Source organism: Ciconia boyciana, chromosome 6, assembly GCF_034638445.1.
Source record: "Ciconia boyciana chromosome 6, ASM3463844v1, whole genome shotgun sequence".
In the NCBI taxonomy this organism is placed as follows: Eukaryota; Metazoa; Chordata; class Aves; order Ciconiiformes; family Ciconiidae; genus Ciconia; species Ciconia boyciana.
The window spans coordinates 19,997,123-20,020,006 of NC_132939.1; the positions used below are offsets into that span (position 1 = coordinate 19,997,123).

Below are 22,884 nucleotides of genomic sequence, written 5' to 3' on the forward strand. Positions count from 1 at the left end.
CAGTTAAGTAAAATTTTTCATCTAAAATCCATACAAATTCAGTAATAAACTAGCCATAATGAAGATCAGCTTATGGGAAGGTTTAGTCATCTTTCACTCAAGCTACTGAATGAGCACACGCTGATATTTATTCAAAACTATTTAAATTGTGCTTAAAGGATGCTACACAAGGTATGCAGGCTAAAGTTATTGCACTACTTTGCTGAAGACACCTATATTCTCTGATTACTGCTCGATTCATGGTCCTACACAGCCAAAGGTTCCTATGATCATTTCTCCCCCACATCATGATTAACCAGAGAAGAATTTACTATGCACATACTTTTAACTATTTTTGTACTTAAGCTACGAAATACCTTGCAAAACTGAGGGACAGAACAGGTTTATGAACTGTGCCATCAGCAGCTCTTTAACCTATGATTACTCAGCAATACAAAACAGCTACCAAACTACTTATGTTAACCAGAAAACGCTATTCTGACAGAATTCAGTTCACTTAGAGCTTCATTACTGCCAAATTTTCTTAAAGTTAGTAACACAGTGGCTCATACTGCTGCTTTTATAAAGACATTCACAGAAAAGAACAGTGAAGACTAGCTCAATCATGTGGTAGGCAGCCTTTTAGTAGAGGTGATATTAGCAGCCTTCTGAATACACATTTGTAGACTCTTCACAGGGCAAGGACTTAGGATGACTGACATTGACAAAATACCGAGTTGTATGTCAGTTTTCATTCTGTGATCCCTACATAGGATTTATTGCACCTTACCAGTAAGTGCACTCAGAAGGCATAACTGTTATTAGCATTAATTTTAAAGGCTGCATTGATCGCTGTGGTACCCAAACAATTCACAGATTCACTTCTTTCACACTCACGAGTTTACAGAAGTATGCAGGTTAAATGGAGTTTAACTTGTGTTACTCAAAACATGTAAGCCATCATTTTTTCTAGAATGCTTAGCTTTCATACGGAATAGAGGTTTGAATCTAGCTTCCCCATTTCAGCTTGTAGATTAAAGCTTTCCATGTCAGGTGCAAGCATAAGGAGTTGGGCTAGTAAGCAGCAAGTGATATACTAACTGCTCCTATCTAAAGAGGATTACTTAATAGGATCTGACCACAGCCAAGCAGTAAGAACTGGACTATATCCCTGCAAGACAGTACTTAAACAGCCCTAACCATTATGAACTTTTCTGCAGTTCCTTATTGCATTCTTTTACAACAGCATGTTTAACTCTAGCAATGAAGTGAGCAGGTCTGACAGAGCCTCCTTCATGCTTCAAGCACACTGGAATATACAGGAGGCAGCGAGGTTCTACAGGAGCTTCAATAACTTATTATGTCTTTTGAAGTTTTCAGACCTTCACCGCAAACTGAAGACTTAGTGTGATGAAAGCTTCCAGTTTCATTAGTGAAAAACTGATTAGGTTTTGCAAACAAACTAAATGCTTGCCCACCAACCAAATTAAGACAAAAAAGGTAGTGTAGCCTGAAGTTAAGTTGCTGAAAGAACTAGATTTCTGTGTTAGTGTGACTGTAGCAAGATTTCCAACTAGGCATTAACCTCTAGTTGTTCTTGATGACAGAAGGGCATAGGTGGAGTAACTGTTAATATATCTACAGGGAAAGTGACATGCTGCTTTCTAGAAAAACCTGTCCTCTCTAAACAATTCAGTAAAGAATTCGGGTGCTGAAATTAATTTCAGCAACAGCTGATAACCAATAATGCTGCTATCTGACAGCAAGTAGTTTTACAAACACAGACCAAGAGAAAACAAGCAGTCTTTGTGGCTGTATCTTCCAGATTAATCAACCTAGTGAAATTAGTTGAAAGATAAAGTAACATGAAACTTTGAATAACTTAAGTGTACAGAAACTTCTTCAACAGTTGTTAATTAAATTCAGTCTCTTTATCTCAAAGATATACTTAATTTGTCTAGTATAGATCTTGGTTGGAGATTAAACTGCTTTATTTAAGAGTTAATTTTATGCTTAAATTTATAAGCAATAAGATGATCCACTTTGATCATACAGCTGGAGCTAAGAAAAATGGCTGTTACTCTTGCATGCAGGTTTCTAGTAGACCCTTGAACTACATGCTAGTTGCTCAGCGTGCATGCATACTTAGTACACGAAGGCAGTATCTACCAGTCACTGTCTGGAAAATGGACAGAAGTGGTCACTATGACTGGAAAATGGACACAGCTTTTAGACTTGGATTGGGTGATGGAGAATAGTCTGTAGAACAGACTATGCAAAGCCTGCTACTTCTGGCAAAAATCAGACCAACATCAGTGTTAGATGGAAGCTTTGCAATGAAAAGGAATTGAAAAAACAATGTGACAGCATAGGGACGTGACTAAATGAAAGTTCCTTTTTCTACTTACTCTAGAAAATAGCCATTAGAATTTCCTCGGTTACCCTACAACTGAAGTTACCAACCTGGATAAAGTTTGCTGAAGTTTAAGAGAAAAACGTTAGCACAGAGGCATGTGATGGCTTCTAATTTAGAAGAATTTCTTAACCTTTCTTGAGTGTCTTGCACTGTGGTGAACTTTTCCCTTCCGAGCTGTTGTTGACACTCAAGTTTTTGCAGGTCTTCATATGCCTTTAAGAGACATACCACTTAAAAGTAGCAACAGATCCCTACGAAGTTCAGCAAAGTTACTTCAGGCTTTGTTAACGCATTGAGTATTCCAAATAGATACACTAGTCTAAGTCAGGATAGATAATTAAGGTAAATGGGTTTAATCCGAATACGGCAAGTTCTGAAGCCACATATACGCTGCAATGCCTTATCTAGCTACACACACAGCCCCATATCTATTTAAACATAATGTTTGCTGCAGCCACTACTGGTAGAACTCCATTTAAAAGCATCTCAACAACTCCTCAGAATCTTTAAAATTTGAAGCCACATACACAACTTGAACACAGTCGCAGCATGAGTTTTACCATGTGTTGTTTAGAAGTGAATTACTGCCTCTTGGAACACACAAGAATGGAATTAGTCACTGCATATCCTTTGTTTCATATGAATAATTTGTATTGCTGTTGCTTATGGGAGTGGTCAAGATGTATGGCTTTATCAACTACACATTTTTATCTTAACTCTGCTAGAAGACAGCCTAACCCATTATTTCCCTAAAGGGGAGGGGGGCAGGGAGGGAAGGAAGAGAAGTTTTCCAGTAAAGCAGAAACTCTTTAATAATTACATCCACCCATGTTTCTTCAAACTAGTTCATGGCCTTCTGGAAGAAAACAGGCTGAGTAGTCACATGGTTAGGAGGCAAAGTATTAGAAAAAGTTTGTGAACAGTAGCTCAATTCTTTGATATAGGACGGAGTTTTCTGTTAGGGCCAAGAATCACAGAACTGTCAGGAAGTTCTCTAGTCAGGAGAACATTTTCAATAGTTATTCTAACAGCCTGCTCTAGCATTTTTCTTGCATCAGCGGTTGACAAAAGTCTAAATACGTTAAAACAAAACAAAACCCATAGAAGAATGTCATATGAGGAAATATGTATAGTTTAGTATGATTAAGTCACTTACCTTTAAATTTTGACCGAATGTTTGCTAGTTCTTTATTTATCCTCTTTATCTCTGCTTCTTTACTTTTGCCTGAAATCAAAAGAACACACATCAGGATACAGTGCTTTGGACAGCCCTCTGCCACCCTAAGCCTCTTTCCACCCAACCATGCCATGTGAACGTACAAACATCAGGGGGAATTATTACTCTCCCTTTCCAGTATTAGGACTAGACGAAGGCAAACATCAGAGGTAACTTAAGCATCACTTTATAGGGGAATTTGAGAAGCTAAAAGGACCTTCCTGTTTCAAGAAGCTTTGCAGACTTTAGACAGTATCAGTCATGTACAATTAATCTGAGACGCCTTTATTACTGACTTTCAAATGCTTCAGTTTTTCTATTCCTTAAACCAGCAAGAGAAAACAGAATTTTACTTCCAATTTGATTACTAGGTTGACAGTGCTCTGAAGGAAAGAGTATCCTAAGCACAATCTTATAAACAAACAGCTTGTGTTATTCATCACCTTAAGGACAAGCCAATTTACTGTTTCTCTACTGAATGGTTATTCAGTTCAACAGCTTTAAAAACATGCTTAACAGACACAGAAGAGGAAAAGCAGTAAATTTATGAGTAGCCCAAAGACTCTACCTCAGATAGATAGGATATGTGCATAAGTTCAGACTTTCAATATGCCCCATGAAAGTCTGAAAAAACAGAAATATTTAAAATTCACATTTTATTAGGTGACTTTACCACCTTAGGCTTCTCAGCACAGTTTACATTTCATATCAACTTTTGATTCCAAGAATAGGTATTAGGATTTCTAGTGCCAATTCAAGTTAGATATTCAGAGAAATAAGCTGCAGTTTAAATTCTGATAATACAAGCTTATTCGGGTAATACTTGCATTGTCCAAATCAAACCAGCTTATTAGTCTTTAGCATTTTAGTTTTTGGTGACTGAGATTCTATAGAGGTCTAGGTTCATTATCTCCTACGTGAGTGAGTGTGGTAGGGTAAAATATCCAACTCAGGCATTATATTGAGTTGCTTGAAGTTTGAGGGAAGCAAGTGAGGTCCACTTCAGCAATGCAGAACTGGCCATCTAGTTGTGCTGGAAATTCAGACCTGTACCTACTCAAACTTTCAAGCAGTTTCCAAAATATCAATTAGCAGCAGAAAAACACAGCTTCCTTTACTCTTCATCACATATACTTGGCTAAAAGGTTATGACTAAAAGTGTCCTGGCCCTGTTTGAAAATGGTCCAACCTTATGAATAGCGGGGATAGATGACCTGCTTTCACACCCCACTTTCCCCCACGCCACTCCAATCATGACTACAGCCATGTCAGTGCAAGGAGGGTATGTGACAAGGCTTGAAGGGCAGATCAGGACCAGCATTCCGAAGCACCTCCAATCTCACCCTTCTTCCATATAAGCAAAGCAACAACTCACAGCATTTAAACATCCTACTACATTTGCATGTCCAAACCTCCCATGTCACCCAATGACTGTTAATCACCCCTTCACCATTCCAAAGATGATCTGACAGCAGGCCAGATGAAAGGTGATTAAGTAATTCAAGGAAACAAGTGCCTCGGGATAGGTGAATAGCAAAGTATTTACGGTATAAGGGAATCCCCACGCCAAATACAAATTAATCCAGATTTTGCAATTCGTGATTTATACTCAAAAAAAGAAACTGACACTATGCACTTCCAAAACCAACTCTTGCATAAGATGCAGAAAATTGGTTTATATTAATATGCCTATAATAATGGCCACAAGAGTACAGACAGGTAGCAAGACTAGCACACTGTACAAATGGAACAAGTTAGGCCCAAAATAGAAGCAACTCCTTTGGTTTGCCTTGTCACTTTAACAAAAAACCTACAGATTTGCTTAAAATGGAATTTTTCCATTCTATAGCATTGTTTTATAAGGGGTACTGCTCAAAACACTGAAGTGCAGGGTGCCTTGGCATGCACTCCACATAACAAAAACACTCCAACTTCCCTCATACCCAAACCTCAAAAACTACTTACTTGTACCTACTTGTCCACTTACTGCTTTTAAGAAGTTAAGCATTTTTCAGAGCTCAAGAATTCATGATACCTGTTCTGAAACATAAAGTGTAGTTGCTATCTGTACACATCTTGGTTTTCAGATAAAGCAGGAGATATGTCCACAGTTCTAATTTGACCTAGAAGCTCCAATTAACTTCTAGAATGACAAGACTAGAGATCACAGTATACTTCCCTCAGTTTATAAGATGTATCTGTTGCAATCACAACATTTAACCTGTTTTCACTAACATATCATGCAACATGTCATGAGTTTTCTTCTAATTTAACTTGCTAACCTAAAGTAAGCTGGTTTTAAAGCAGTAACACTATTTACTGTATAAATAAGCAGCAGCTTGTACAATCTAAGGCTTGACATGTCTTCTACTACAGATTTTAGATTTGTCTTAATTGGATTAGATTATTTGTCCTGTGCACATGGCAGAGACTCAAGTGTTCATGTCTAAGATACTTGCTGGCATTAGGAAATCACTACTAGACTGAAGCAAGTCTTTTGCCCTGGGTCCATACTCTATGAACACAGGGCCACAGTAACATATGCCAAAAGGGTGCAAGTGTTTATGAAAATAAACAACACTCCAATTTTGCTAAGCTATCACATTAGCACTCTTTTTAAAGACTCGAAAAGATTTCCCTTATTTTCAGCAATTTATCTGCTCCAGAAGAAAATTTTAATTTCTAAAAATATTAATTTATTTTCCCTTCTACCAAGTGAAGAGCACATCTCATTAAAATGTTACCACTGAGTCTGGAGATTTTGTACTTCATTTAGATTAACAGAGCAGAGAACATTGACCTCAGCCTGGGATATTGCTAACCTGAGTAGAATATTTAGTAACCTAAGTTTGGAAGCTAGGTCCTTGCTCTACATCTTTAAGTTCTGTTTGTAAGGAAAATGCATTGCAATATTTGCTTTGAATTATTAGCAATTGTTTTTCTAACCTCAACAAACATGGCAATAATCACTAATGTTAAAAATGGGGGGAGGAAGAAGGAAGAGGAGTAAGTACATCTCAGCCAGTTTTTCTTAACCCAAGATGAAGTCAAGGCTGTCTTTTTTTTCCTCACATCACTAAAACATCTCAGGAAACCTTTCAAGCAGCATTATCTACCCATTATGCTTGCAGATTATCAGTTACTGCTAGAAACTGGGTTCTTTGTGTCCTAAGCAAGCAACAGAGCATTAAGGGAAGCCTGACTAAAATACTTCAGGAATTTGTGAAGTCAGCACCTTTGGTAGAAATGGATTGCAGCCTCAGAAACACAAAAATCAAAATCCCATCCCCTGCACACACAGCTGTAGCAGTGAGTTGACAGGAACACCCATATTAAACAGCAAATTCACATCTGCAGGTTTACTCTATGCAGGTTCTGAACTTTGAGAACATATGAACAAAAGCCTGTTTTGAATAATTCCTTCAGGCTGTTCTATTTTGAATGTAGTATATAATCTCATCTAGACCTTGACCAAACATAAATAGCATAGCAACAAGCTGGTGATAAAAGTTTAACACCACACATTGGAAATCAAGTTGAATGATGAAGTCTTAAGTTGTCTCCTTAGTACTGATTAGTCTATACGTGCCTGAAATTGCAGTTTTAGAAAGCAGCGCTAGCACATTGGGTGTTAAATCTCACTGAGGATAGTCACATAACTCATGAGTTATCCCAAGCATTATTAAAACAAAGCTGAAGTATCTAAAGACAAATTTCCTGAACTCCAGAAGTTATATTGCACAGTAAACTTATTCAAACTTCATTTATTGTTTACATTAGAGTATGACAAAGGAAAACAAAACCTCACAGTGGCAGGTCACTTGAGTTTCTTCCATTTACAGGGAAAAAGAAAATAAAAGTATCAAAAACCAAGGACCAATTTTTAGCTAGATCTGTCCCACTAAGGGGGGGTGGGGCAGGGGCTGTTAAAGAAAATGTGTTTGATTAACTGAGAAGTTTTCATCACATTACTCAGCCACAGTAACACTCACTGAAGAATTTCTACATGCATATTTGATTCATATTTGATTTTTACCATCACTAGAAACACTTAAGTAACCTTAAGGATGGTTAAAAAAAATAAGACAAGACCACTACTGATGACAGTTGAAGGAGTGCTGTGTTGCAGAACTAGAGGCTTACATTTCAAAGCTTGCAAAGGCAATTGCTTTGCCTCACTTCCAGGCTGTTACAGAGCTCCCAGTTTCAAGAAATTATCAGAGCTGTATTCCAACAAAACTTGCTGTAGCCAAGCTATTCAACTTGGAGAGGCTCAATAAAGGTCATGTCATGTACACAAACTGATGGGTAGGACAGTATTTAAGCCAGAGCACAACAAGATTATGTTCCACATCAGTTCAGGCCACATCCCTCTCACTTTCACTTATTCAGGCTTTTTCCAGTTTAGCAAGACTATGATTAAATATCCATAACAAGTTATTAAAAGAGGTGATTGCAAGCCAATAAGTTTTGGCTGGCTATTTTGCATAAAAGACATATATTGTTTATAGCCTTACAGCCCTAGTATATGACTGCTGTTAGTCTTCTCCAAGATGAGTACCTGAGCAAACAGACACCCAGCCACAGCACTGTCCAAGGCACTTAAGAGTGATTACTTCATATTTGGCAGTTTGCCAGGCTTCAGACTCCACTGTGCTGCCTACTGCCTTCATTAGGGAAGGTAAATTTAGTCTGCAGTGCACTATTATCTTTAATTACCATCTTGTTTAACAAAGATGGACTAGTGAACATCAAAAGTCATCCAGCTCTTCAGAGAACCAATTACTATTCTTAAATCTCCTAGTAATCCAGGCTACAGTCAGAGCTCCAGTACTGCATAAATAACAACTCCATATCTCAGTTTGGAGTTTTGCATTACAATCTACAGAAGAATGAGAAAACAGAAGTTACAGGAAAGGGATCTGTTGAGTCCATTAATTTGAAGAGAACATTTGACATACCTTAATACTAACTTGGCAGCAGGGTTGCAAGACTAAGCGAGTGCTTCAAGGTTGGAATTAGTGGGCTGCTTGGGGCTTACTTCAACAGTGACCTGCTCCATCAGGATTAACTTTGTATACCAACTGTAGACTGCCTAAGCCAAGTTTGAGGCACAAAGTGCATCCGTGCTGATTAACTAGAACTGCTACAAGTTCTTAGCTTTCATACAAACCATTTAGAGCCCAGCATATTTCTAACCAAGTCGACACATTTATTTCCCAAAGGAACAGAGAAGCCCTTGTTCTATACAAGTGTCCACACAAATCCTGAGCTGAGTAGATTTCTGCAGGCAAGTTCTTGAGAGACAGGTGTATTGACAATATTTAAAGCAAAAAAAATTGCTTCACAAAAGTTTAGATGTTCCTAGTACTCATCTGGCTCCAACCTGCTTATGGCCAGCAGCCAGTGTGATTGAGCCCACCCAAATATTCATTTATTTTGAACTTATCCACAGGTCAGAACTGTTACAGTGTTACCTCTTAGCCTTATTTGCCCTGTGACCATCTGACAATCCTGTGATTATATATGTGCCATTATTAGCGTGAAGAACTAAAGCATGTTGGGTAGGGGGCTCTATTAGCATAAGAAAAAGCTTGCCAGCATTCTGTCAAGCTTTTTGAAGGCAAGTAGTAGTGTCGCTTACTGTTTGTGGCACTACCATTTGTCTAACAGAACATGCCTCTGTTCACATTCAATTACCAAACAGGCCTTGAAGACAGGACAACTCTAGTTTTCTGTTTAGGAGAGCAGTAACACAAATACTACCAAGGCTAAGAGCAGCAGCTTCTCCTCTGAACTCCATAGTGGCTATGAACATCTATTTGGGAAGAACACAGTTCTTACACAAAAGATAAATTCTCAATTTTTAATATGTTGTTAGATGTCTTCCTTGAGAGCTGCGAGTCATTGTTTTCCAAACATAAGATTTTTTCTATTTTGTTACATTTTCATTAGCCTCTACATTAGGAACATCTAAGCTGATTGGCGAGTTAGGTGGGAGAGACACCACAGTCAAACTGCTACTAGCTTCCCTTTAGCAAAATACGTTGATATAGTTTCATAATCAGTTTGATTCAAGGCTATATTTCTTAAGAGACAATTCCAGACTGTTCCTTAGCACTGCTCTCCTACTGGCATACACATTCCTGCTACTACCTTGTACTGCTGCAGGTCAGTTAGGGAGCCAAACAGTTGAAAACAAAATTGGTTTATTTAATATCCAAAGGGTAAGTCGTATCAGCTTTACTACAAGTGATAATGCCAGCAGAAGACAGCAAAATACATGACCAGCTAGAGAGCAAGTTCATCATGTTCACCATCCAAACACACTTTAGTTGGCATAAAGCACTCAAATGACCCACTTGCCTTTCCTATTGCTGAAACAGCTTACAAGCATGATGCTAAGACTGCACTGCTTTCTTAAGCCTTGCTGTCAGAGGACAAAGAAACTGGTTTAAAAAGGGGGTGCAAATCAAAACAAACACTAGCATCTCTACAGTAAAAATAGTGCAAATACTTACAGGAAAATACTCATGTAAAAGTAATCAGTGCATCCATTCTTGCCTTTGTGAAAGAGCTTTATAGTACTTACATCTCATATCAGTAAATTAAACCACTACTTTTACCTGCCAGCAGGACAGATACTCATGTTACAGCTCTAGAGTATACATTAGCCATTTGCTATGCAGATCACTAGCTTCATTAAGTAAAACACCAAATCGATCCTCCACCTCTCCCTAATCTCTCAGCTGGTTATTTAGCACAGCAGGGAAGAGGGCCAGAAGGGAGGCAGGTCACACAGCAATACATTAGAATGGTCTGTTTGCTGTATGGCTGCCCTCACATTATGCAAGTCTGCCTGCATAAATTCCTTCATTTGGTTAAACTATCTAGAGTACTACAATAGAGGTGCAAGTTCCAGATCCACCTGAGTATGTCTGAAGGAGGACAGTGGTGCTATTGTTTACAAACTCACTGTGAAACTAATCCAAAGAGACTACTATAAAATACTAAACCTTCACAAGACATTAGTATAGCTTCAGTTTTGTTCACAAATTGATCAGTTCAAGGCTTCAGAACAAGAAGCTTTTTGCTTAATGATGTATTAACATCCTGTTATGATCAAAAACATGAGTGCATGTTGTCCTTTCACAAGATATGTTTGATCAGAAGAAAGAAGTGCTTGTCTGTCATGTTGAAGATCACGAATGGCACAAAGGCAGTTGAAGATTGCTGCACCTTGGGACCCCCTGTTGTGATTAGATATCCAGTACTACAGGCAAAGAGATCAGTGACCTACTGATCACATTAAGAACTCTGTAGTGTACATTTTCTAATATTCTGCATAGTAAGTGAACTACTATCCACAGAAGTTACTTCTTCCTCCAGTATGCTGCTAGAGATTTGCCCTTATAACAACACTTAACATGAAACAGTAGGGAGTCGCAGGCTTTACTGTAATCCAGTAATCCATTAACTCCTTGTCCTCATAAGGGAAATAAATGCAAAAGAGCACATGGTGGCTTCCAAATCCTATCACAATTCAGATACTCTAACTGCAGCAATTTAATACAAGTTTAATAATTCTAGGTGCCTACCATGGATGGTTTTTGCTAACTAGGCACCACAAGTTAAAGAAAACACTACAGCTCAAACTGTGAAAGAGTTTGAGGAGTAACTAGGTAATAGGGTCTAGCTTAATACCAGATCCTTCCCCAAATGAATGGAAAGCTTATTGGAAGCTCATATCTGAGTGACTTTATGACATATAAAACATCTATTTGGAAGTGTAGTTGACAAAACGACATTGACTCCTATCAAAAGAGATGCTTTAAGCTAAGAAGATATGCAAAACCAAAAGTGCAAGGTTAGGTTACTACATAAAGCAGCTCTTCCTCCTTCCTTGACTGAGCAGCATTTAAGTAGTCATTTCCTTGAACAGTATTTTCACACTGTACAGTTACACTCCCTTAAACAGGTCAAGGCAGTATTTGCATTGTTTTACTACAAGTCACTGTGGACGCTCTTCTACCTTAGTTCAAGTTCAAATAATAGAAGAACAGTTTGAGGCTTATCCAAAGTCTCCTAGTTTAATATCACTTCTAAACTACTATCTCAAGGGCCCTAAAAAAATCCTATATGAGCTCTGCATTAATTGATGAAGATATGTAATAGTCTCTGCAATAGTTCCTAACTTCCTCTTACCAGTCCTGATGGGCAGCCTTTATCCAAAGGATTTCAAATTCAGCAGATGTTATATTTTCCAGTGTCTCTAATGGAGAGGTTGGATGTCACATGAAAGATTCTAGCTCTTTACTACCTCTCATCTATTAATTATCATCTTTTTGCCTACTCTCCTCTTTTCTCAGCCAAACATGCACAAATGCAACAAGTGTGACAAACAAACCAACCCCAAAAAACCTCAGTATGTCAGAGTTCCATGAAACAACCAGAAGAAAGCTAAGACAGAGAGGCTATGGTCAGAACACTCATTCTGTTTTACACATCCTCCTCGGATTAATCTCATGCTAATTGTGTTTTCCTTAAATCACTCTCCTGCAAATATTAGCAAGTGATGCAAGACTTAGTGCTTATTATAGCTCTAAGCAGCATGCTCTTCAGGTTTTTTCAGGCCAGAAACTGTCCATATTATATGAGCGGCCATTGCCTTGCAAGAGAAATAGGAGAGCAAATCAAGATGCCTTGCCTTCAGATTTCTTCAAAGAGATAAGTAATCTAAGAATACAGATAAAGAAGTCATTGACTGTCTACAGAAGTAACTCAAGTCCCACTTTAAAACTATACCCAATGCAAATAAAAGGAAAAATGCAGTAGCTTTAGCCTACACACTGAAAGTCATATTACTGACATACATGACTAAAACAAGCTGTATGTGCCCAACTCACCCTATGTGAAGTTTGTTTCACTGTGTGGCTGTTCTCACAGAGAACAAATAACTCTATACATACCCACGTGGTCATTTAATTCATGTGCATGCCCCTCCCACACACAAACGTAATGCACTCCATTATCTACCACCCACTCAAAAGGGTGATCACCATATGATGAATTTCATGAACCAGCCTTTTTTAATCCCCACTTGCTTATCCGTGACCTGATGCACCAGTCCCAGTTCAGTGAAGCAAAGCTACTGAAGTCAGACTTCAAGAGGCTTCAGCCTCTGGACACTTGCTGTCCAGTACAAAGAGGAATGCATTAATGCATTAGCATTAAGTTCCATGAGAAGAGATAAACCTTTAATATATCTGTTGGGTTTTAATTAGGGAAAAAATATAGCCCAAGGAGAAAGGAACAGTATCTTGGAACAGAACATATACAGAAACATTTGGAGAACAAACTAAAGGAATCCTTCCTCCCTCTGTCCAACTTCTAAGGTGACACTGAAAAGGTGAGAGTTATCTAAAATAGTGAGGGAAATGAAGAACTGTCTCGTCCTCCAAGCCTGTGGCAAAAGCAGCTTTTGCCTCTGTGTAGACCCATTTCATCAACCCAAGAGTATATAATGTCCTGATTTTACAGTGGAGGAGAGCGTTACTAGTAGTACACTTAATATTGTAATAGAAACTATTTCTACACTGCCACCTTTAAAAGAAAGGAGAAGAGCAAGCTTTCCTAGTTTTCAGGGTGAATAGCAGATAATACTGTTATTGCAACAGAATAGGTTGAGTGACGAATGACTTTGAAGTACTTCATCACCAGGTAAGCATAAAGCTATTCTCAAGAAATGAAGACAGACTCCTGCTGATGTATCTGTCAGCCAAGACAGCTGAAGAGTTTATAAACCAACATCGTGCATAAGCCAAATCACTTCAGCAGCTCTGCAGTGCATACAAGAAAAGACTTAACATGCTGTTTAAGTATTTCTTGCAGGAGTCCATACGCTTATAACACATGCGGATCTTGTTGGGTTTTAGTTCATCAGGCACTTCATCCAAGCAGCGACAAGGACTCTTCCTGACCTGAACTCCTAAGTCTGGATGGCACTTCACCAAACCACAGGATTCAGAGCTTTCCACTACCACCACAATCTATTTTATGGCATAGCCACACCTTGCTATTTTATCGGTGGACCACGTTAACTAAGTGCTAATTAACTGGGCTATTGTAACCAAGTACTTCAGCTTTCTTGTCTCTTCTCTGGTGTCTACAAAAGATAAGCTAAAAAGCTATTTCATATATACTATAAAACAATTCAACTGAGCAAGTTTCTAGAAAAGCTCATACATCTACTGGCAAGTTGCCAGGCACCTAAGAGTTATTTTCTTAAAAATTCTTTTTTTTCCTGCCATCTGCACTAGGGCCCTCTATATGCAAAGTAGAGGGCCACCAACCAGAAGCTGCCCTGAAACAAAATTCTGGAGAGCTATCAGGAACTGCAGGATAATTCATTTTCTTATACTATTGGATTTTGAAAATTCACTTAATATTTGTATGAATAAAGAACATTTTGCTGTGAAAAAGTCACTCAATATTACAGTTCCACAGAGACTAGAGCAAAGCGTTATGAGGCACTTTTGCCCCTTAAAATATTTTACAATTGCTGCTACAAGTAGTATGCTGACTTTTTTTATGAACAGCTTTAGAGACTTTTGAGAAATTAGTGTCTTAAGTAGACTTTTTAAAGTCACATAGAAAGTAATTCTTATATTCAAAGTCATATATGGCATAGAAGCAGCGTTTAACACACAGATCAGGAAGTTTAATAGATAACTCAAGAGCCAAAAATAGGCCTAACTGACACAGAAGTGGCAACCAACCTTTTAACTATTAAAGACAGACCAGCAGTATGAGCTGTTCGTTCACTCACAACCAACTACAGTTGTAAGCACTGAAAATTGCTATCAAGTAAGACTTTTCTGAAGCCTGTAACAGACAGGCAAGACAAGCATCACTCCCAAATCAGTAATATAATAAACTTGTAAGAAGATGATGCATTATTTAGTGCTGCAGACATTGTAGGTACAAATGCCTCAGAAATAAGACTTGATGCAAGAAGATTAAGCATTTCTAAAGGTAGACAGTCTAAATTTACTTAAGTATCCCCCTGAAGTTTGGTTATTTTATTACCTTGAAATCACATGATGTGCATCCACCTGAGCACATTCAGCACACAACAAGTGCATTTTCATTTTTCAGCAACATCTATAATGTAGATTCCTTATCTGCGCAAAATCTTTCAGAAAAAACACACACACCATGTTTCAACATTCCCTACAGCCCTTCCAGATTATGAGTAAACTAAAAACGTCAGGCCCTTCTGGTAATATTACAGAGAGATAAATGAGTCCAACCATGCCAAAATTAAGACTGAAATTCAGAATGCCAGCAGGCACTTTGCACATCAGTACAACTGCCAGATATTTAGTCCAACTTTAAGGCTAGAAACAGAGGTTAAGAGCTGCACTTGGTGTCTAGCTTCCCTCCCATCTCAGAACAGGAACATTTTCTTAGATTTTTTTTGAACAAACAATTTTTGACAAGTCAAAAGATTCTGTTCACCTCAACAGCTGCTACTTTTTGTTCTTGACAAACATCTAGCTCCCCACTCTGAAGAGGGAAAGATGGAACTTAAGCCAATACCAGTGCCTGCAAAGCACAGAATCTCTAGAGAGTACTCAAGTACTTATTTTGGGGAATCTTAGTCAGCATACACCAGCCCATGGTTAGCTGGCAACGCTTGGAGCTCCCTTAAAGGAAAAAGACTCAAATGCCATTAGACAGCTATTTGCACACTGCATAGATCACCTACCAGTGGTAGGTATCAGCTCTTTTGCAGCTATTTGGAAGATGTAGTTACTTCATTATGAAGATGAAAGATACAGAATTACAGCTCCCAAACAGCTGTCTGGACAGGGGCAAAACATTTGAGAAATATCAGTCTTTGTTTAAACAGTGAAAGTGTTAACATTTTATTTGTTTCACAAGCCAGTTACATCTTCATCACTCTTGCAGACACTGAGAACATGAGAGGTTTGTTGTCCAATCTGGACAAAGAGGTGGTTGTTCCATCAGAGTTCCCAAACTGCCTACACTCTGGCAAGCTTGTGGGGAAATCAGTAGTTAATTTGTTCTATCCTAACCAGTAGTTAATTTGTTCTATCCTACTACCTTAAATCTTGTTACTCCACATCTTTAAGCATAGGTTAAGAACCTAAGAGCTTGAATGTTTCTCTTGTATTCCCTTCTACTAAATGCCAACTGAAAACAAGAGTGGACAAATGTGTTAACCAACTGCAAGATAGAAGAGACATTGAGGAATAAAATCATACTACTTCTAGCTAAACAAATGAAAACAATAATAAAAAAAAGTGGCTAGATACAACAGCAAGTCTTAAATGCTATGACACCAGGTGAACCTGTGTTACACATGCAGCTTGCATTGAATACCAGGGTGCTAGAAAATTTTCAGTAAATAGTTGGGCCAACGAGACAAAGTACAAGAGCATTCACATAACCTTGAACTGATACACAATACATTTTATAATCCTTCTTCTACACATACAAGAGTGAAGTGTGAAGAAACTTAAGGACTTGCAACTCTGTTCTGAAAAAAACATTCAAATAGCTTCTGCTGTAAGGAAGATTAATGACCTTGAATTTTACATACAAAGCCCCTGTTTACATGGCTAGAAGTCCAAAACACCTGAATTTAGTTTAAGGAAACTCTGCATTTAAACAGTCTCATTTTATCAGTATAGTCTTCTCCCCAGCTTTTTGTATTAGAAGTCATCAACATGAGGAGTTTTTCAAGCCAGTGTGGTCATCCCAATACAAACCTAGTTAGATCATCATAATTTGCATTAAAAAAATTTCTCCAAATCCACTTTCATCTGTTAGAGAGGAAACCTTACTGCCATTGCTTTTAAAGTAGCCTCAAGTAATCTAGAGACACACATAGGTGGACAAAAAAGAGCTGTTTCATCACACCAACCACAGTGACCTTAGCCCTTCCCCAAGCAATTCCTGCCACATCATACCCTTAGATCTCTAACTCAGATTAATATTAAACCGCTATCACATGCAATTCTCAGTCAAAAAGGAAAGCTCAACAGCTGAAACCTGCCCCCAGACACACACCTTTCCCCCACACACCAAGCAGCAGCAGATTTGTACTCCTCCTCTCTGCCCTGCATGCTCTCAGGCATGCTCCCCCCTCTTCCCTCAGGGGGACACTCACTTGCACCCCTCGCCATCCCATTTTTAATTACACAGATCCTAAGAGCTGGTTTCTGTCAAAGCAGAATTTTAAAGCGAATTTAAGCCAAGCCCAGGCATACTCACACAAGGCCCTGCTCGCAGGCACCCTTACAGAGGCCTGCTTTCCAACAATGACGTTTTGAATTGAAAGCCGTTCACGGATTTGGAAGGAGACCAGAGACGCCTCTCTCTGGCCCGCCACAAACCCACCCGCACCCCGAATACATGCCAGCTTCGCTTCAGCGCCTTATAAACAACAACGACGCCGGGCACCAACCTCTCCGCACCCCCTTCCGCCGGGGCAGCGACCACAACACACAGCGCCCCTCCGCAACAGCGCGGGGGGGAGGGGAGGGAGGGAAATACCCCAACCAACCCACCTAAAACGCACAAACCAACCCAAACCCACAGCCGAAAGCCTCAGGCTGCCCCCCCCCCGCCACGCCGCCTCCCCTGCTGCCCCCCAGGGCGCGCCGCCATTTCATGAGGCAGGAGCGCTCCGAGCAGCCCGCTGCGGGGGACAGGGGGAAAAGCAAAGCATTGGGGAAGGGACTGAGGGAAAGAAGCCCCGGCCCCACCGGGCAACGGCCGGCCCGGCCCAGGCCCCAACCCCACCACGCCTCAGCCGCCACTCACAGTTCCGGATATCGGAGATGAAGACGGCCAAGCCCCGCATGCCATCGCCCTTCGACACCGCAGGCATCGTGGCGCACGATCACGGTCGCCCAGCGACACGCCAAACCACCACAACTACCACCGCCGCCCGCTCTCCCCGCGGGGCTCTTCAGGCCGCTGCCACGGCCGCCGCCTCTGCAGCGCGCAGGCGCCGGGACGGCTCCCGCGCCCCCGCGGGCGGCGGGCGCGCGAGGCTCTGGCGCCACCTGCCGCGCGCAGGCGGGGGCGCCGCGGGCTGCGCCAGGCCTCCCCTCCGCCGCCGCGGCCGGCAGGGTCCCTGGCCTCTCCCCCGACTCCTTGGGCCATGCCCCGGATATCCCCGCTGGAGCGCAGGCGATCCTGCGGTCTGGGAGTGGTGACTGCTTGGAGGCTGGGCGCCGGAGATCGGCGGTGCCGCTGCTGGGACGCGATTACCAGTCACCGCTATCAGAGGGCAAACGGGCCCAGGCCGACGTCAGCGGTGGCGCCCTTCCCTGTGAGGGGTCGGCAGGGCTGCTCCAACTGCTGGATCCGCGGGTGAATCCACTGCATGCTCCCTGCTCAGGAGCAGACTAATCCCTTCCTCTCCCCATGCCCCTAATGATCGAGAAGTTTTATGATTTCTGAAGGAGAAATATCGGGCTTCGCTGGTGCCTCAGAGGACGTAACTTCTGAGGGAGAAGGAGAGGGACGGCAGATCAGGAGACAAGAAAATTTCACTTCATCAGTAAACTTTGAGCAGTCTGTTACTCTAGGATCTTATTTCTAAAATGTGGAGAGCGGAGTACAGACTGTCTATGGTACAGTATGTAAGATCATGCTTTCCACAGGGTGGCCTGACAGAGGCTGTGCCTCAGTCCTCCAGCTCAAAAGGGGCCCCAAAACAGCGCACGGGATCTACTTCACATAACCTGCATAGTCACTCTGAACATTTGCAAACCCAAAAGCTACTATATGCAGAACCATCCTTTGTCACATAGTGCTTGTGAGCCTGCCCTTAGTTGCGTGACGCTGTTGCTCTCAGTTATATGTGGCGATTCACACTCCTCTGGGCAAAGCCAGGGCCACATGTTTCTCATGAAGGTTACGAACATGCAGAGCAACACAGTCCTGTGCCACATCTACTCCTGAGGTTGAAAACATTTCAAGGTTAAACTGTCTTAAACATGCCAAAGAGGTAGGACTGCGCAGAGCATTTAATCTCACCAGCTGAAAATAGATTCAAATGGTATGAAAACTGGCCTAGTCTGCCTAACCAAAATTATGCTGAGAATTTCAGTTGTAATGCAAGTGATTAGTATATTTAGTGGGTTATAATGACCTGTAGAATCATGGGGTTTAGGGCTACTGAATGACCTGTAGAATCATGGGGTTTAGGGCTACTGGAGATCAATCAGTCATTTAATCTGTTTTCCTGTATACTTCAAGCCATTTCGTTTCACCTGTTCCTTTTTTTTTTCCTTTTTTCCCCTGAATTGAGCCCAGTATCTAGCTTTTAGCTACAGCCTATATTCCAGAAAGGCACTCAATCTTGATCTGACACTATCAAATTCACTGTTTCCTTGGGTAGTTCGTTCCCATGGTTAATCCTCCTGATCTAGAGCTTGCATCTTATTTCAATTTATCAAGCTTCAGTGCCTTTAAGTTAATGATACATTTTTCTCTCATAGGTAAAGAACTACATAATACTTGATACTATCTCTCTGATAGTGGCCATACACCTCAGTTAGGTCACCTCTCAAGTGTCTGTTCTGCATGTTTTCAGGATACATTGTTACATGAGTGCTTTTTAGTTGTGTAAGTATCTATTAGAAGGACAAGATGACAATATGTGGTAGTCACGCATATATCCATTTCTCCCTGGATCCATTTTGTAGACCAAGTGCAACTACAGGCAGTTGTGCACAACTAGTCTTATATTCAACTCAGATTCTCTGCATCTGTAGGCTTACATGAAGAAAACTCTACTTTTTCATAGCCTTACAAACAGATTTTGATGCTTAACAATAATTTCCATTTACCTTTGAAGCTGAAAAGATGTCACTATGTAGGAGTTTCTGTTTCAGAAAAAATATCTTTCCTGAGCTAGCCAAAATGTTCAACTAATTTCTACTCTTAAGAGCAGCGACACCTAAAGGCTAAGTATATCAGTCCTGTCTGGCTCTATTCCAGTCAATACTGCAACTGCAAGTCATGCAGGTACACTTAAACTACCTGTTAAGTGGTGACTTAAATACTACTAGCAGAATAGCTGTGGCAGCACCAAGCTAAGCATGGGCTGCAAATTCTGCTTGAGAACTGGGGTAAATATTCAAGTAGTTAGCCCATGCGGAGCTCTCTCGTTTTGTAACTATACTGCTAAATATTTCATTTGAAGTGGCTCAGTATGCAGTACATATGCCCTGGTTATTTTATGTCAACCTCCTTTGACTGACTTTTGAGGCCTTACTATATTCATCCTTGCTCCCTGTCTTCTTTTTGCCTCAACAAAGGCTTATGCAATTATGGCGAACGTGTAGGTATATGTCTGCCCTTACTGCCTTGTAATTTAGAGCTTATTAGCCCATTTCAGACAGTTTTGGTAGGGAGAAGATACAAATTTTATGTGAATAAATAGTTAGCTAGAGGAAAGAGAGCCTGTAATGGTCTCTAGATGCATCCTGACTAAAAGAAACACTGTAATGTGAGCTCAGCTGTTATTACACAGCACAGAGTTCACACTAGGCAGAGCCCTTTACAAGTGCACTGAGTTAATCTGGAAAACATTTTGGTTTAACATTAACATTTATAAAACACCAGTGTGTGAAAACACAGACTTCATTAGTTCTATCCATCTCAAGATGTCATGATTTTTTAAGAGATTTCTAATTACTGTAAAATCAGCATTAAAGGGGAAATAGTCTCAAGAAATGCTTTCCTATTACACAAAATGTTTTGCAGTATGTTTCTTTGCCAACAAATCCACAATGTCTATCCCTTCTTTCCCATGTCATACATTAGTTGCTTTAATAATTTTCAGAATTTCATTGCACTTTGGTACAAAGGCTTGAATAATTACACTGACCTTCATAAAACTATTGCCATTAAACTGAATTCAGCTGGTGAGTATCTGTTTGTGGGAACTACAGAAAGGGAATTGTTCCTTTTCCTTTGTTGCTTCTGTCAGATTTGTCCCTCACCCCATCAGTTATTGCTTTCAAGGAACAGTCCTTGTGGTCATTCTAACCATTGCTGAAAGCAAAAAGAGCTAAGGAGAAAACAGAATCAGTGGCTCCTCCACATGTACACTCAATCGTGTTTCTCTACCTGACGTCTAACATTCATTGTTGATTAACAGAGAGCACAGGTTTCTCAGCAATGCCTTCTGCCATGTCAGAGTATCAGATGTGCAGCTTTCAAGAGTAAGAAACACAAAGTTAGGATAACATCACTATCATGAAACCCTAAACTTCCAGAAATTTGGGACAGAACTGCCTAGATCTTTTCTTTCCAGTGAGCTCCTCCATGACCAGAAGGGGTTTACGCTCAATACACCAGGTTTATATTAAAATGTAGAATAGAATACTTAAGCTTTAAATAAACTCTAAGAGAGTAGATGAGATAAAATAAGGGTGAATAAAGCTTTTATAAACAAGATCTCCTTTGCCACCTGCATTCTGGCAGAGTAATGTCAGCCAGTTGCGTGGCTTTGTGAATTGCAATAAACTCTGTATAATTCCTTCTAGTTCATAGGAGTTTTTTTCATTTAATCTCTGAGGTCCTGCTGTTTCTCATAGCTTGCTTTCTTCTTAACTACAGGCTTCCACTCATTTCTTGCTGCCACACCATTTTTATTTTCTGAGTATGCACAGTTACTTGCCAGGAAAGCAGCACACTTCTACTCTCCCCCAGGTGTCCTGTCTTACTCAGGTACTGCTTTTTTAAAGGAATAATAGTGTACAGACTGAAAACACAGAAATAAAACTGATATGGTCTATCACAGGCAACCATACCCCATTTTTAAACTTATTTATGCCTCTTTGAGCTGGCCACAAATGTGTAGACTTAAAGAAAAAGACTTATTGTCAGTAATAATAATCAAAATCAGTAACTGCTTAGAGTATGAGGAAAAAACAAACAGAAAACTGATCAGTATTTTATGGAAAATACCTTCAAAGCTCAGGGCTTTTTCATTTCTAGAAAAAAAAAAAGTTAAGAAGCATGAGATATAATTCCAGGAAAAGCAAAGTGAAATTTAATGAGTTACAATGAGTTACATAGCAGGAACTTAGGTGCTGAGATGCCCAGCATTGTGGTACCCAGCCTTCAAGTACCTTTCCTCAAGGAAAGGAATTCATAGTGCCAAGTTCAGTTACTGAATTTGATAAGTAGTGCAGGGGTAGACAGTGAGAGTTAAACAAGATACATTCATGATTCCCAGAACAAATAAAGATTCTTGTCTCTTTGGAGAACACTGAAAATGTAGAAGCATAAAGATCCCCTTATCTTTTAGTCTTGCTTAGTGGAATGTCAGCCTCTGGTGGGGACTGCCCAATACCTCATAGATGTGTTAAAAATTTGGGTGCATCCTTACATTTAAGAGATAAGATCTGTGATTCCCTTACAGGTAGCTACAGGTTGTCTCAATGGCAGCATGCACCCTGTCAACTACTTGCAGCAAACCTTTGGATCAATCCCACTAAGGCTGCAAGAAAGAGAGTCAATAGGATAATACGATGGGAATGCAACACAGGAAATGATAGATTTCATTACAGAGAGACTGGAAACAAAACTGATTTTTCATGCCCTCATGCCTTATCTCTATCTGCTATTTAGAAGTGTAAGGTGGAAGCATTTAAAGTTTGTAAGAGATGAACAGCATGTTATGAAACAACAGAAAATCTGGTACCACATCAATTGTAAATTACTTTAGGTAATGTAGTTATGCATCTTTTAAATTTGGGGCAGTTTATATATGAAAATGTACTGTGTTTCAAACATTCCTATCAAGCAGTCCTATGAGATGGAAAAAATCACCACTTCTTGAGTGAAAGCTGAAGGATTCAGCTGTGTTCTGGTGACACTAAAAAAGTGGTATGACACATTCCTTTTTCCTGCTCTTTAGCCTGTAAGTATGTAGGTCCAAATGTGCTAGTGAGTACCAGTTTCCTTTCTGAAGTACTTGCTAGAATTTAAATCTGGGTGATTTAGTGCACAGAGAAAGTGTATAGGTTCTTAGCACTTGCCAGAGTGACCATACATCCGGTTCACTGGCAAGACTTTTGTTCAGAGGAAAAATTTCTATTTTTCTTTTCAGTGCTAAAGAATGTTCATGAAGATCTTCATTACACAAGAGGGGATGAAAGAGGAGGACAGATCAGGAGAAAATAAGGTAACCTTCCAGTTCAGCTTCTGGGAAGTT

The 22,884-nt window shown here is 40.1% G+C and overlaps 1 protein-coding gene across 6 annotated transcripts in view; it reads right to left on the reverse strand.

Moving 5' to 3' along the window:
* The window catches only part of AP2A2 (adaptor related protein complex 2 subunit alpha 2), a 46,948-nt gene extending 29,293 nt beyond the window's left edge, over window positions 1–17,655 (reverse strand). For all 6 annotated transcript variants that reach the window (XM_072864353.1, XM_072864351.1, XM_072864352.1 and 3 more), the window contains exons 1-2: window positions 17,466–17,655; window positions 3,552–3,620 (exon numbers count right to left, since the gene is read on the reverse strand). In XM_072864353.1, the coding sequence (XP_072720454.1) occupies window positions 3,552–3,620; window positions 17,466–17,532 (136 nt within the window). In that variant the 5' untranslated portion in view covers window positions 17,533–17,655. The remainder of the gene's footprint in view (window positions 1–3,551; window positions 3,621–17,465) is intronic.
* Between the last annotated feature and the right edge of the window lie 5,229 nt (window positions 17,656–22,884).